Below are 17,237 nucleotides of genomic sequence, written 5' to 3' on the forward strand. Positions count from 1 at the left end.
CCTCCCACTTAAAAAAGTTTACAAAGTTTCATTTTCAATTCTATCATTCATTTTGTCATAAGCAGTTAAACTTGTATGTTTTTTTAAAAAGTTGCTTTTTCCTGCAGTGTCACAGAGTTGCAAGCTGTATTCACTATGCCACATCAAACCAGCAGTGCCAGGAGAAAAAAGAAATGTAATATTCTGCATTTTTTAAATTTACCAATTAATCTTCCTTGCATGGAATATGTTCAGTACAAGTAAATTTCAAATCACAGGAATCAGTTTCATAGCTTTCTCCAGCTCATGTCCTACATATCAACTAAGTATCTCATTTATTTTTCTACTAGCACATCCAGTTGACTTCTTTAAAATATAAGATCTCTTACTGATGTCTTATTCCATATTTTAAGAATATACAGTATCCAACATATGTATGTAGACACGCTAGGATTATAATCCACCCTTGCTAGGAATTTTGAAATTTGTAGTCTCAAGAAACCTGGAAAATATGAGATTCAAAAAAACCTAATAAAAAGATTGGATATACAGTTCCTTTTCCCACACCATTGTAGAGTTCCATAAACCTCGAGAGAAAGTCTGCAAAGAAAAAGGCAGAGCAGTAAAAACTGTGTCACCTATAGCAGAGATCCCCAACCTCTGGCCCATGGTCTAGTCTGTAGCATGCCAGAAACCAGGTTGCACAAACCGTGAAGCCCCATCTGAGGAATGCAGGCAGCATGTGAAACCAGACCCCCTCGGGTCCCCAGAAAAACCTCTCTCTACAAAACCAGTCCCTGGTGCCCAAAAGATTGACCTATACTAAACATTCAGATCAGAGCTACAATTTCAAAATAATTAAGAGACCTAGTCCAACTACTGTACAGAGAAAGTGATAACCTGATTCCAATGAGTCAATAGAACAATTTAATGGTGCCTCATTCTTGCAACATAACTGTGTGGTGTTCAAACAGATTTCATTGTTGCATTTACATAAAATTACAACTTCAATCTAACTGGACACAATTCTTTTTATTAGTTCATGATTAAAATAATTAGAGAAGCAATGTTACTGAATTATCATTTTCCATAGGATCTGGGAAAGTAATGCTGATTAAAGAAGACTTTGGTTTAAACTTACCTAGAACAAAACTGTACAACTCAAGTTACCACTGACACTTACAGTCAGGAAAAGAATTTTGCACAACGCTAAAAATATTCCTAAATTGTACCTAATTAAACTGAAAGGGAAAAAAACCACCAATGAGTAAAGAACATAAAACCCTGAGTTCCAGAGTCACATTATGCTTTCTGAATCTTGAAAGTGGGGTCCCACTGAAAACCCAAGTTGTGCATCATGGAGTTGTTCAGGACACTATTTTGGCATTCAAAGTGGGCCTTGATTAAAGTTAGTATTCTCTTAGTGGAGCAAGCTCTCACCATTGGCCATGGTATCTACCTAGAGTTGTACAGAACTGTGGTTCAGGAACAACTCCAGGGCTCTAAGTTCCTTATGGTTAAATATAACATTTTAGAATAAAATAATTTAAATTCTTAATCGGAAGAAAGGCACATATCTGCCTCTGATGAAATTTTGCTTTCAAAATTCATTTATACAGAATTTTCATTGGAATAATTGTATAAAATTGCCCTCAATTGATAAATAAAACAACTCCTCCTTAAAAATTATTTTTAAAGCATTTTCTTGTTTAGCATAAATGTATGTTACGAAGAACAAAAACTTTAAAAGATCTTATTTCAATAAAGACCATTCACCTGGCAACCCTGGGCTCAAATTCCCTAAGTTACAATTTTCAATTCAATATAGCAATAAAATATAGCAACAAAACCCTTATCACAGTTTAATGTGTATCTAAGTAGTACTATATGCCATTTAATAGATATTTCTATTTAATAGATATTTCGAGAGCCCCCCGGCTCCAGCAGGCCGGGGGGCTCTCGAAATATCCAGCCCCACGGAAACTGTGACTGTTGTGTATTTTAAAGTGTTGTTTTGTTTATTTATTCCCTTCCCTTGTTTATTGTAAGCCGCCCGGAGTCCTTCAGGAGTGGGCAACATACAAGACCAATAAACATCAACATCAACAACATTTCCCCATAAGTATTCTCAGGACAATATTTGAATTCAGGTCAACTAACTCCAAACTCCATAATCAAACAAAATCATTTCCTAAAACATGAAATAACAAACATTTATTAAATTAAGGGAGGATATGACATAGATAGCTTAGCAACAACTTGTTTTGTTAAGGAACAACAGCAAATAGCATTGCAATAAATACTACCTATGGGTTGTAAGGGCAATAGTTACTTAGGCATGTTTCAACAAACATATCCTGCCACTCAGATGACCACACCCTGAAAAATGCAGTCTAAATGTTGAGAACCAGAAATGAATTTTTAAGTCAAATCTGTGGAAGTCTTATAAATTTATTAGTAATAATATTTAGAACTGTAGAACTCTTGTTCTGCTTTAAAGAGCTTTCAAGCCATTGTTTTCATGATATCCTTCCTGGGGAGGCTCAGGAACAAAACTGTCAAGTAACACTTGAAAAGGTTTTATACTGTGAGTAAAACGAGAGAGCCAACCAATAGTTTAACAATCTGTTACAAATCCTGGGAAAGCACTCATTTACTAAGTGAGTCTCAAACCTACAAATTGAAGGATCATGTTTCTATAATATAGAAAAGTGCAGTCTCAGAGAAGAAAGGAGGAAGTATGGTAGAACTAGCCCAGAAAATTGACAATCACACAAACATTCCAGGAAAAGAGTACTCACGCTATACAGCTCATCAATTCTGCTTCAAGTTTTTGATGCAGCCTGCTCAGATCCTTAGCATAATTTTGTTTTTCTTACAGTGCTTATCAGGCCTGCCTATGACTACAGTTTTAACATAGACTGTGACATTTCAGAATAGTACAGCGAAGTCAAACGAACTGTTTCCAAACTCCCTCTGCCCACAGCCGTTCTGCTCCACCCCCCTTATGAATATGCTAAGAAGCTGCGTGGTTGACAGCAGCCACTGAGTCAGGACAAAAATAAACCCAACAATTAATGCAGTCAAATAGAAAACATTTCCTAAGTCAAATATGCTTACTCCACATCAGTAATTTTAGTGCAAAAAGGCTGCAGTTATCCCTAGATACTGGTATTGCTTAGCTTGTAGGATTTATAGAAGTCTTTGTTATTTTCAGACATAGCAGAATTACCAAATGTACCAGGAGCCGTAGAAGTGGGAACATTAATAAATTATTTCCAACTTCTTTTTCTAACAGCAAGAGAAGCACTGTCTATACACACCTCAATTCTGTCCTCCCTCACTCTACCCCGATAGCAATTATAAATGCACAAAACAGTACTCAGTATTTTTTATCCATTGGAAGAAGCAATACACTCAAAAATCTTGCAGTTTTTTCCACGATCATTCTTCCTTGCTTCATATATAAAGTAAGAGGTTCTTAATAGTGTAGATAGAAAACACCATTATTAAGTGCCTTTTAAAACAAATATTATAGATATAATTGTATAGATATATACAACTATAGATATATATTATAGATATTTAAACAAAAACATCTAGATATTTTGAATTTGATCAGACGTTTGAATTTAATCCACAGCACATCATTTTATGTTAGAAACACAATAAAACTAACTATATATTAAGCAATAAGTAAATAACATAGTTTTTTGTAGCACTCTTTTGGCCCAACAAATCCGTAGGCTTGGACAATGCTAACTTTAATCACTGATGATTTTTGGATGTAAAACTAAATTATTGTTCAGATTATTAAAAACTACCCTAAATTACCTTCACACATTGCATTAAGCCAAAACACAAAGAATCATGTTCTGTGAGATGAGGAACTCTATAAACTTTATAATAAATAAATAAAATGAATAAATAAATAAATAAATAAATAAATAAATAAATAAATAAAGTGGCCTTTTGGTTGTTATTTTGCTTTGGTATGCCATGTGAGTCTAACTACTATATAGTTATTCAGCAAGAAGGATTAAATGTATAAATTCAGCTGGCAGTTGAATTTAATTTAGACGAGTTACAAGAAGAAATTAGATTTTTTTTCCCCTCTCTTTACAACAGCTTGACATACTATCCATGCAGAATCTATGGTCAATATGAATTATGATTTGTTTGTAAACTATCTCAAAATACTGAGGCCAAGCAGCAAATGTTAATCTTCTCTCTGCAGACATTTAAGCTTCACAGCACTATCAGAACCAGCCAAATTATTTTGGCATCTGAGCCAGAATTTCTACAAGCAACTTTTTACCTTCTTAGCAGTAAAGTATAATAACAAACAATAGCCTGCTACCAATTCTCTACAAAACTGAACCAGCTTTGTAACCTGAATGTCCAACCATTGTTTAAATATAACTATTTAGGACTTCATTAGCATATTAAACTGTGAATAGCGGCAATTGAAAGCATAAGATCTCTGTAACACAAGAGCAAACTCAAAGTGCAACTCTGGCTCATTTTCACTATGAGAAATCATGATTTGGTAACATGCAATTTTGGAACTGATTATATCTAAGTCTCAGAATACAAAAGTTCCCAAGGATGTCTGATTAAAGTAAATATAAGTATTGTGTATTAATTGAATTTACAGTATTTGCTGCCGTTCTATCAAAAATGAAAGCATGTCACACAAAACCTAAGAGTTCTGTTTTTTGTAACTGTACAGGCAGAAAAGATCAAATATGATATATCCAAGCACCCATCATTCTTGCTTTCTGTAAAGCAATTGATATAAAATAGGTAAACACAAAATTATTATATTATACTATCTGAGTTACAACTATTTAGGTACAGTTCTTAATATGATATACATTGGTTTCAAAAAGCAGAAAAGCATAACATTAAACTTTAGAATATTTACAGACTGAAAATAGATCAGCATCATTTAAATTTTAAGAAGTACTCCAAAATAACTTGTGGAAAAAGGATCGCAGCATTAAAATATTTGGAGATATATTTGAGATGAGACAAAACACTGACAGAAAAATGTGACTAGCACAAAGCCTCATTTACAAATCACAAATTCTTGCCAAACATCAATATTAAAGCCTTGCATTTAGAATCTGTCAATATTAATCCTACTAACTAGTTTAATTTAGAGATTTTAATACATGATTTTGCACTTTTCTTAATTTTCATGAGCTCAGAGGTTCTCTACCTCTTTTCAAAAGCAATGATCTGTTACACTAGCACCATCATAAGCATTTAAAATGATAGGGAAATATTTTCGGGAAGATTAATAGGTCCACAAACAAGTAAATTACCTTATTAACTGAAGAAACTCCACTGGTCTGGCTTTTGGGTGATTCACTTTTGCTAGTAATTACAGTTCTCTTCTGTAAAGAAAAAAATGAACAATAAAATATTAGCATTTTAATATCATGGGAGAAATGATTCAACAGAGACACTGAATTCTATTTCCAAACTTATCCAGTATATTATAAAAATGCCCTTCTATAAGCAATATCTTCATGCAATTGGTGTTACAAAAAGTGCTTGGAGCATCATTTGGAATCATGAATATAAATTTCACAGGCAATGCTATTTTGGGGGTGCAAAAATATATGAACATATTATATTCTATCATATTCCTGTCACAGATGAATCACAGGTTTATTTTGAGATTATGAATTAACTGCAGGTATTTGTCTTCTATCACCTTATCAGAACAGAATGTAGTGAAGATGAAGTTATATACAAAGTTAAGCATTTTTCTAACTCACATCTTTAAATTGTTATAAAATTGTGTGTATATAGTTATTTTAACTTAACATAGCTTAATTCTAAAACTTGCCACACCAAGGCCAAGAATCTTAACAAATATATTACTAAAACTTGGTAACTGGTGTTTTAGAAAAACCATACCAAAATAAAAGGTGTGGGGGTTTTTATTTTAAAAAAAGTGGAAGACTAAACTGCATTATGAAATTTCAAAATTTCTTTTTAAAAAAAGACCCAACTTCTTTAAAAACAATAATGCTAATGATAACCCTTTTTATTTTTAGAAATAGCCCCCCAAAATGACCTAATTTAAATTGATGCCTTTGCTGATACCACAAAGTGTTTACTTTCCAAATCAAGGGACAAGAGTTGGCACAAAATAGAAAAACCAAGTTGAAAAGGTAAAAAAATGCCCAGAACATTCAAACTATTTTAAAGCTATGTGTATATATTTTGGTCAATGTATAACTGACACTAAAAATGTAACAAAGAATGTAAAATGAAAGTTGTGAAAACTGTCTGAAAGTGAACAGGAAAGCGAATAGTATCAACTTTTATTGTAAATGTATCATTTCAGGACTTTATATTACAAACACCATTACTATCAAAGACCTATCTATTTTGCCAGAATGCAAAGAGTAGCAAAGTAGCATCTAAGAAGAAAATTAACCCTGTGTACTGAGAACTGAAATGTATCCCAAGAATACATATGCACTGCACATGTATATTTGGGTGCATTTATATAATTGACAAAAACACTATTCTATTCAATTTTGCTGATAACTCAGCACTGTAAATTGACACTCATTCATGCATTCTGTTCTCTGAAGATTTGAGGACCTGCAGATGAACAAAATACCTTCCATTATGCCAGTAGGCTAGGAAGAAAAAGAACTTTAGGCAATGAACTGACAAAGTCAGAAAGGATGAATTACAACAGCACTTATTCTTCAGGAAATGTGATACATTCTTATTTATCTAATAAAAAAGCAGAACAGATAATGTTGCAAGCAAATTGCCAACATCCAGGACAATTCAAAAGTCAACCAAATTTTAGAACAAATGTCAGCTAGTTTGACGGAAAGGTCAGATTCCTGTTCTTTTGAACATAGAACACAATTCTCTGTTATCATGAAATGAAGCTGAGTTTCACTGCATCATTCAGCACTCCTGTCTTTGAATTTCTTTCCCACTTTCTGCTGCCTTCCAATGAGACGGCCATTTAGATTATGTTTCTTGGGATAGGCACAGACATACTCTGATGCCCTTATAGCTGCTGCAAAGATGGTTGGATCCACACATCATTCCTACTATAATTTGGTTTGGATTTGGTCTTCTCTAAAGGCAGTCATTGTGATTTGTTCAACTACAGTTTGGTGTGAGACTCCACCTAGTAAAAGGCACATAATCATACTAACATTTATAAAAGAATGATGATGGAAACCTGGAAGATGCTACACTTTGCCAATCTTAATTAAAGATAACTTGAGCACTATGTGGAATGAAATTATTAAAGTGCTATAGATGTGGTGGCTCGTGGCTAAGATGCTGAGCTTGTCGATCAGAAAGGTTGGCAGTTCAGTGGTTTGAATCCCTAGCGCTGTGCAACGACGTGAGCTCCCGTTACTTGTCCCAGCTTCTACCAACCTAGCAGTTCGAAAGCATGTAAAAATGCAGGTAGAAAAATAAGGACCACTTTAGTGGAAAGGTAACAGTGTTTCATGTGCCTTTGTTATTTAGTAATGCCGGCCACATGACCACGGAAATGTCTTCGGACAGCGCTGGCTCTTCAGCTTTGTAACGGAGATAAGCACTGCCCCCTAGAGTCAGGAACAAAGAGCACATGTGTGAGGTGACCCTTTACCTTTATAGAAATAATCCTCAATCTACAACCACAAATGAGCCCAAAGTTTCTGTTGTTAAGTGAGATTTGCCCTATTTTATGACTTTCTTGCCACAGTTGTTAAGTGAGTCACTGCATTTGATAAATCGGTAACCTGGTTGTTAAGTGAATCTAGCTTCCCAATTGACTTTGCTTGTCACAAGGTCTCAAAAGGTGATCACATGACCTTGAGAAATAGCGAAAGTCATAAATGAGCCAGTTGCCAAGCATATGAATTTTGCTCACCTGAACATGAGGATGCTGCAAAGGTCACAACTGTGAAAAATGGTCATAAGTCATATTTTTCAGTCATTGTAATTTTAAATAGTCACTAAATGAACTGTTGTAAATTGAGGATTATCTGCATTTACAAGCATCTTAGCCTATATTCCTTAAAATATAATCTTAGACATTAGTAAATCTCATTAAATGTAATAGCACATATGTGCTAGTAAATCTGTTTAGAATTAATGGCAACAGAGCAGCAGCTTCCCTATTTGAGCTTCTTATATTTTATTTGTTTTATTCATTTTTATAAATAGCTTAGATTCATACTTTGTTATCTACTTTTATTTAATAATTCTCTGCAAGAAATATTCTAAATCTCAGCACCACCCTAAAACATTGTAAAGGCTTCTGATATGGTACAGTGACAACAAAACAATGAGGAAGAACAAGAAACACAATAAGACACAAGGCTCACTGACTGTGTTTAAACCAACAAAGGAGCCAAAAATGGGTGACTACACGATGACAAGAAAACTAAGTAAAAATAATAACAATATAAATCTTCTCCATTCCATTCTTACCTCCCAAAGCTATAGTCAACAGGGATTTGGAAACAGAAATGGAAAAACAACTTAGAACTCTTCTATACTTTGCATGAGGAATCAAACTTCCTGACTGCATTTTAGTTTCCCTGCCATCAATGTATCTCTGAAGGGGGAAAAGCAAGTCAAGCAATCAGTAAAGGAATTCACAACAGGTTTTGCTGGACAACATCTATCAACTTTGCTAGACAATGTCTATCAACTGCAAAAACTGTAATTTCAATTTCAGAGACCATGTTTACCTCTACAAATACAAATATGGACTCCTTTGAAACATTTGTGCAAAAGTATGCAGATAAGCTAGCAGTATCTTACAGTAATTCAAAATATTAACACTGCCTTCAATCTGTTTATGGATAACCATATGAAATAATTTGCTCTGGAGAATAAATTAAGGTTAGAAATGACAACCAAATACAGGAAGAGCTTACAGCCTTGCTTTCCATCAAAAAGTACAATCATATACCTACTCCCAACACAATTTAAGGATTAACTTAAAAGAGATAATATTGGATGTTGGTCTACCAGAAGAGGTATCATTCTATCACTTAGCTAACGTCTTTGATGCCCATGTTATTAATGTAAGTGCTTACAAATGGCTCCCTAACATGAGAAGACATAATCTAATTCTGTTGTCTTTTAACAATCCACTGTCCCCTTCATGCTGTTCAAAATTATATCCTTTCTTTCCACTTTTCAAATATATCATGAGTGTTTTCCAAGATGGAAAAAGAACTGCATTTTTTGGTTTAATGCCTCAAACTGCCCAGCCTCATGCTATAGGCAGCAATGGTTTTTGTTTTTTTTTAAATAGCATCCAGCTACTTCTAGCATCCTTGAAAAGACAATGCTCAAATAATCATATTGAGATTTTACAAGAAAAAACTGGCACTCTAGTGAAACTCTAGAAACAAGGTTAATTAACTGTTTTGAAGCCTTATCAAACATGAAACAAGAAGAAATACTGAGACAATTTAATGAATTTAAATAAACACACCTTTAAAGTAAACAGCACCAAACCTTAAACTGATCTGACATCTTTGGACTTCGCATCTAACAGCAATTACACAGAAAATAATTATAAACTTTCTGAATTCTGAAATCAAAGAAGAAAACAACCTATACCTCAGCAAGCCAACATGTCCTTCTAGTCTGAAACAGCCCAAATTGATTCTAACATGTTGAGTTTGGGATAATGACAATCTGCTTTGTACAATATATGAGGGTCTAGATCAGAAAAGAGGAAAAAAGAAAGTTGCTATACCAAGAATGCATTCTGATCTTCAGCTTGCAAATCCAGCCAGATCCAGAGATAGCAAATTAATCGATTTTATCCCAAAGTTGCTGCCTAGTAATGATTCCCATTCTGATGACAATATCAATATAACATCAGTATGTCTTCTTAAACCTAGGCAAGAACATAACACTTTGAACACCACCACTGACTCACTACTAAGGCTATGTAGGTTACATAAAACCCATCTCTTGGAATATGGCTGGGTGGCACAATAAATTGAAGACTACCCATTTTGAACAACTCCTATCATTGTTCATTGTGTTACAGGGATTATTAGTCAGACAGTGATTACAGGCAGCTCTTGTTGATCAATTACAACTCAGTTGTTAAGTGAAACAATTGCTAAGTAATACTGCAACTATGCTTATGATCTTACGTCAGCTTTCCTTTGCTTCACAGATCTATGAAGGTTGCAAATGTCAGGATTGGTAATAAAGTTACTTTTTCATCTCTATTATAATTGTGAATGGTTGCTAAATGAGATAATAGCTAAACAAGGATTATCTGTATATCCAAATTGTCCAGCTAGATAGTTTAGGAATGCTATTTTAAATGCATAACTTTATTCAGGCTGACTCAATAAGGAAGCCCTGTTTTGATAAATTATTATAAAAAGGATTGGAGCTTTACTACAATATAAAATAACTCTGGCAATACTGAGTGGCTTTGGGTATTTGGAGCATCTGGTTCTAGGACTATGCCATTTTTTGTGCTAGATGGGATTGTAGCGCCCCAAACAGACCCCATGCACAACCTTGGGAGTCTCCTAAACTCTCTACTCCTGCTTGAAGAAGAAGGACAATTGTGGGTAGAGGGCCTTTGCACAATTTTGTATTATGTGCTGGTTAAACCCATTCTTAAATTGAAGGGCTGTACTAATGGCCACTCAAACCCTAGTAACGTCTCAGTTAGACCTTTGTAATGGGCTCTACATGGAATTTCCCTTGAAATGCATCTTACGGCTTCATCTGTTGCAAACTGAAACAATGTAAGAATGTAATATATGTTTACAGAACGATACATTACATCTCTGCTCCACAATCCACATTTGTCCAGTTCAAGTTGCTGGCTTTGACTTTTGAAACCCCACGTAGCGTGGGACTTGATTATCTGCCCGTCCCACCAGAAACAACAGGAAAAGCATGTTATGGGACTTGTTAACCATGGAACTACGTATATCTGGCAAGTCCTAACCAGCAGATTATTTATTTATTATTTATTTATTTATTTATTTATTTATTTATTTATTTATTTATTTATTTATTTATTTATTTAGGATTATTTATGATTATTTATTATTATTGTTGTTGTTGTTATTTACTAGTTAATAATCATTAATGTTTGTTTATTGTTTATCATTTATTATATTCATTTATGCATGCCACTTTATGGAGTATCTTTCCCATTATAGTAAGGCTATTGGCTTTCCAGAAGTCCCTCAAAACCTGGTTGTGCCATCACGTGAAATATTGAGGCAGCTCCATTATTATTAATACATACTCATCACCTAATAATAATATTTGTTTTATTTTAGCCTTGGGTTTTATAGTTTTTATAGTTTTTTAAGTTAATAATATGACACCAAACTCAATAATTGTCAATAAGAAAGACACTGCAGTACTTGGAGATAGCAGAAAGAAGACAAAGATTTCTTAATGACTTGCCATCTGATTTTTATGCGGAATGATGCAAATACACCAGGCAGCTGAAGAAGAAAAATAAGAATTGGAAGAATATCTGAAGGACAGTGAAAAAGATGCACTGAAGTGAATATACCATGAACGCTTACCGAATACTAAAGAAACCAAACTGGCCTACAAGAAAGACCAAATGAAAAATAGAAAAGTATTACATGGCCAGTACACACACACACACACACACACACACACAAAAATCTAACAGGCAAAGGATATAACCAGGGACGTGCAGTCACTAGAGGCAGGGGAGGCGGGGCCTCACCAGTCTCCTGAGGGAAAGGAAGAATTTTAAATAATTTTTTTTTAATAATTAAAGCCAGGGTAGTTGCTACCAGATTCAAAGTCACAGTGGCTTGGTGTCTGCTCTCAGTGTTAACTATGGGAGGAGGCGAGAGAACTCGGAGCCTCTTTTGCCTAAGGAATTGTTTGCCTTTTAAAAGTTAAGGTGGAGTTAACAAGCGAACACTTTCATATGCAAAAGAGGCACTGATTCTCCCGCCTCCTGATTGGGGAGCAGCGAATCATGCCTTAAGAGCTTACGTTGAGCACGCTCACATTGGCCGGACAAGAGAAGAGTTGAGAGAGTTTCCACAGCTGGAAAAGGTGGATCAGACGGAGGGAGGGGGGGTTCACATTTATTGTAATTTAATTTGTAATTTGTAATTTAATAAAAAAATTAATTTTTTATTGTGAGGTTTGTGTGTGTGTTTTTTTTTCTTTCTTCACAGCGGTGGGGTCGGAGGAGGCAGGGGGGCGAGGCGGCAGAGCACGGAAGCGGCAGGGACGTTCTCACCGCTGTGTTTCAACAGGCCAGGCGTCTCGCATTTATGTCTGCCATAAACGCGAGACACCTGGCCTGTTGGACACAGTGATGGTGGGGGGAAGAATTGGCTGGGTGAGCTGGCTGGCTGGCTGGGGAGGGGAGACCCCTTTATAGCCCAGCACCGAGCGGGGAGGAGGAGGAGGAGGAGAGCGGTGAGTCCAGGCAGGGAGCAGGTCGGGTGGGGGTGGGTGGGCTGGCTGCAGGCTGGGGTAGCAGGATTGTTCGTATGAGGAGGTGAGGGGGCAAGGCGGTGGAACGCGATGGCAGCGAGAAGCATCTCAGATGGAGCCAGGACACCCGGAAGGCAAGCCGGCACTTAAAGGCATGCCGAAGTTCCGGCTTGCCTTCCGGGTGCCCCGGCTCCATCTGAAATGCTTCTCGCCGCCGCCGCGCTCCACTGCCTTGCCCCCCCTGCCTCCTCATACATACAATCCTGATGCCCCGGCCTGCAGCCAGCCCAGCACCGAGCAGGGACGAGGAGGAGGAGGAGGAGGAGAAGACTGGTGAGTCCAGGCAGGGAGCAGGTCGGGCGAGGGGTGGGTGGGCTGGCTGCAGGATTGTTCATCGGAGGAGGCGGGGGCAAGGCGGTGGAGCGTGATGGTGGCGAGAAGCAACGTCCCCGGCACTGTGTCCGACAGGCATCTCGCGTTTATGTCCGCCATAAATGCGAGACGCCTGTCGGACACAGTGCCGGGGATGTTGCTTCTCGCCGCTGCTGCAATCTTGCCTCACCAACGGTAACCATCACCGCACGTCACTGGATATAACAATAAGGCCAAACAATGACTAAGAACAGAAAAGTTGAAGAAAGAGACAGAGGGACTAATTCTGGCTACACAAGACCAAGCCTAAAGAACAAATGTATATAAAACCGGAATGGAGAAGACAGCAAGAAACAGCAAATGCCCGATTACAAAGAAACAAGGGGCCATCTAATAAGTTACTGCAAGAAGTTTACACAGACCAGTGGTGGGATGCAACCAGTGTGCCCTGGTCATACCGGTGCCTGCTGGGAGCACCAGGTACCATTTTGGTAGGGTGCTCCGGAGGGCCCACTCGCCCTCACCTGTATTTGAGCCGATCGGGGCTTTCGCGCATGTGTACAGAGCGTACGGCGCCTGCGCATTGTTCCACCGAGCAGCTGGAGCGCCGCGGGTGGTAATTATGCATATGTGTGTGCTGCACGCGTGCACATGGTGGAAGCCGGGCCCTGTTGCAGCATACCAGCTGCAGCGGGATCCGGAACCCACCACTGACACAAACTGACAATAAATAATGGCATGACAAAGTAGCAACAATGTTGCACTGGAGTATCTGCAAGAAATTCCATTTGGCTACAAGCAAGAACTGGATGGATCACAAAATGGACAAAGTAACAGACAATGAAGAAGCTATTGTGCTCGGAGACTTTATAATTCAAAAAGTCAAGCACCTGACCCATGAAACACCAGATTTAATAACTGTTGATAGTAAAGACAAAAAATGTGAATAGTGAATGTTGCAGAATCTAAAGCCAGCAGAAGAGAAGAGAAAGAACCTGAGGGGAAAAATATTAAACAACCACCTCTGCCAATACCAAGCCAATGGAAGGACTGAAGTATCAAGGACCATGTTTACTGATTTAACTGATTTACTGAAATAAAAATGCCAAATCTATTCTAAACATCTGGCTGGCTGTGTGACCAGCCATAATAGCAATTGGTCTGTATAACAATATTTTTTGTCCTGTTTTATGCCACCCAAAGTCACTTTTTGACTCAAGCAGCCATATATATTTGACAAATAAAGAAACAATTAAATGACATGCATCAAGAACCAAGATGATCATGATATCAGGTATATTTTTAAAAATGCGCTTAGCTTATACCTGTTACCGCAAGTACAGCAACCTGTATTTCTCAAAGGGTTAAGACCAACTTTCAACACTTGATCTTTAGCCATGCTAGCTCAAATTCTTCACATCCGTCACACAAAGCTCAACATTACAGTTCAAATGAAATCCAACTTTCTCTATTATATTGAAGAATAGACCAATTGTATGCCATCCACTTGGTATCAACTTAGTAACCACATAGAAAGAACTTCTCCAGGAAAATCAAGGGCAAATATGAGGCCTTAGTTGACCCCTATTAATCTTCTACGTGAGAGTTCCTGTGCATGCAGAAGCCTCTGCATTTACATTGGTATTCATGTATTCACCCCTCATATCTATTTGCCTGGACATCCAGCAAAACCAGTTTCCATACCTTAAAGGTTCATGGAGCAGGATCATATGGGGCACTTCACAGACTATACATTATATTATGTACAATACAGAAAGGTGAAATCTCCTAAATTTCCTAAAAATAGGCAAAAATTACATTTGATTTAATTGAATTAACATGTAGTTAACATAATGCAGTATACTATCCATGTGTTTAATAACTTCTGACTTGTTAAAAACAGAAAAATGTGAGCAATATTTAGACAGATTCTGGATTATAGGAAACTGCATGCAGGCTTCAGGCTAAGATTGTAGACTCCTGATAAGAAGCTTAAACAGGACTCTAAATTCAGTTAAATTCAGAAATGATAATAATGTTAGCAGTGTACTATGTCTTAACTACTCCTACCCAATACTGTTTGATAGGGATTTATGCAATTTGAAAATAATTCAGCATAAGTGTTTCACAGCTTATATGAGCACAACACTTCTTTGTCTTCATTAAAGCGGCACAGTTTATGGTTGATGGCTAATAATGATAATAATCAAATCACATAATTAATTAAATGTGTTAACCATCTAGAACAATAGTGTCAAACTCAAGGCCCAAGGGCCAGATCCAGCCCATGAGGTACTTAGATCTGGCCACCCTGGAAACAGCAAAGGACCTGTCTGTAGTACCTCTGCCAGCAAAAGCGGAGCTTGGGAGGGCCACAGGCAGCCTCCCAAGCTCCGTTTTCACTAGCAGCGGGGGGTTGCAGGAGGCCATCACAGCCAAAAATGGGGCCCAGGAGCCCGTTTTTGCTGGCAGAGTGCTTGGACCACCACAGGCGCCCCCGGCATGAGTGACATAGAGCTGGCCACACCCACCCTGTCCATGCTCATCCTGTCCCCTTGAGGTCAAATACAACCTATGTCAAATCGAATTTGGCACTCCTGATTTGGAATTTCTTTATACAAGCTATGAATGATAACAGATGCCCAAAAGTTAAATAATGACTTGTTTTGTTATCTTGTTATAATTTATAGCCATAATTTACCTCAGTTGCTTCTGCTCCTTTCTTCTCTTTTGATGCTCCACTTGCATTTTTACTTCCATGCTGTAAGAAAATTTTGAAATGTCAAACTAGCATTTGAAAACAACATAAGATATTTTATACACAAGGAATAGGCAACATGGATCTCAAAAGCAACATGCCCATAGATCACTCCCTTTGCACCCACAAGGCATTTTCCCCCATTCTAAGAAGAAAACAAGAAGTTAGTAGGTTGCAAAGCACACCAATGACTTCTGGTATTGTCTTTACAAAAATTCAAACAGCTCCCACAATAGACTGCACAGATATATTTAGAAAATAAAAAGGATGCAGGAGATGCAGGGTAAAAAGGATGCAATGAAGGAAATAAGGTACTGGGACATATACATAAAAATGCATATTTTATAATTCTTTTAGTAATAAGTTTACATAGCTGGCCATCTCACCCCAGATGATTCAGTATGATGAACAAGCAGTGGGTAAAACAACATATTAAAAACCATAGGTATCAAAAAATATAAAAAACACATTAAAAGTAGTATAGAGATACAAATTCTAGGTGAAAGGGGAATAAAAATAGCCAGCTCAGTAATGGAGCCATCTAAGCATGTCTCCAGTTTTCTGAGAGCCCCAGGCCTAATATAACAAGATCTTGTGGTTTTCTGGAATTTTATATCCAAGCAATCATTTTGTGGAAGGAAGAGTTCCCCTTCTCTTATTAAGAGTTTGCATGATTTAACTACAAAAATTGCAATTGTTCTCATTGGTTTCAAAATATTGCCTATACTTTAAATTTAAATAAAATTAAATATAATATAGATTTTTATTCTATATTTATTCATTTCTGGAGCATAACCCCTCATACAACATCACAGGCATCAAACTTTTTCTTGAACACAGTATTCATATTGGGTCATCTCTTGCTGTACTAGGGGTTTTGCTCCTAAACTAGATGTGTCTGAAATAAAGCCCAAAATGTATTTCTTCTTATTTAAATTTAAATGTCATTAAACCAAAAATAAGAAATACAATTACTTCTATAATCATATTCTTCTTTTGTCACATTAAAATTTGCAATAGCCTATAGGCAATTGTAGGGGCCTATAGAATTTTCGTGGCCACGTAGACAGTACTTGCATTTCTTATTATGATAAATGATCTACATACTTCAATAAAGTACTATATAAAGTATAAAAACAAATAAATGCTCATCAAAGATATATAATCTCATTACATATTTTGATTGCTGTCATGGAAAATTTGGTCACAATAAATTTTGTATACTCATCTCAGGTGGGCCGGGATGTTGTTGCAAGACAGATGGAAGAAATGAGTTCTTAGAACCTTGGAATCAAGATTCTACTATGGTATAAGATCTTATTAACCACCAAACTATACTCCATATCCTTTATCCTCTGCATAAGCCACATATGGTCTGAGAACTCAGGATATGTTGCTCTGCTGTATATTAAGTAGGGTTTCAGACTTTTGTTTCTTGATTTCCCATGTATACATAGCAGACATCCAAACATCCACCTATTAGGATGGCCAGAAACTTGCTGGATAACAATTTCAATTTGCTTCAGGCCTGGACATAAGAATGGTCTTCTATTGCTCATCCAGAGTGTCACAAACTTCCCTGCTTTGTAGCTGAATCAAAAGGATTCAATCTACCCCATAAGACCTGGTCAGTCCTCACTAG

The 17,237-nt window shown here is 36.9% G+C and overlaps 1 protein-coding gene across 8 annotated transcripts in view; it reads right to left on the bottom strand.

The window, feature by feature from the left end:
• CAST (calpastatin) overlaps positions 1-17,237 on the bottom strand; it is an 81,549-nt gene that overhangs the window by 54,611 nt on the left and 9,701 nt on the right. For 6 of the 8 annotated variants that reach the window (XM_032214356.1, XM_032214355.1, XM_032214354.1 and 3 more), the window contains exons 2-3: positions 15,539-15,598; positions 5,310-5,381 (exon numbers count right to left, since the gene is read on the bottom strand). In XM_032214356.1, coding sequence (XP_032070247.1) covers positions 5,310-5,381; positions 15,539-15,598 — 132 coding nt within the window. Of the gene's footprint in view, positions 1-2,780; positions 2,908-5,309; positions 5,382-15,538; positions 15,599-17,237 lie in introns of those variants that run through there. The other 2 variants (XM_032214357.1, XM_032214358.1) reach the window with 2 other exon arrangements.

This window comes from Thamnophis elegans, chromosome 3 (assembly GCF_009769535.1).
Source record: "Thamnophis elegans isolate rThaEle1 chromosome 3, rThaEle1.pri, whole genome shotgun sequence".
In the NCBI taxonomy this organism is placed as follows: Eukaryota; Metazoa; Chordata; class Lepidosauria; order Squamata; family Colubridae; genus Thamnophis; species Thamnophis elegans.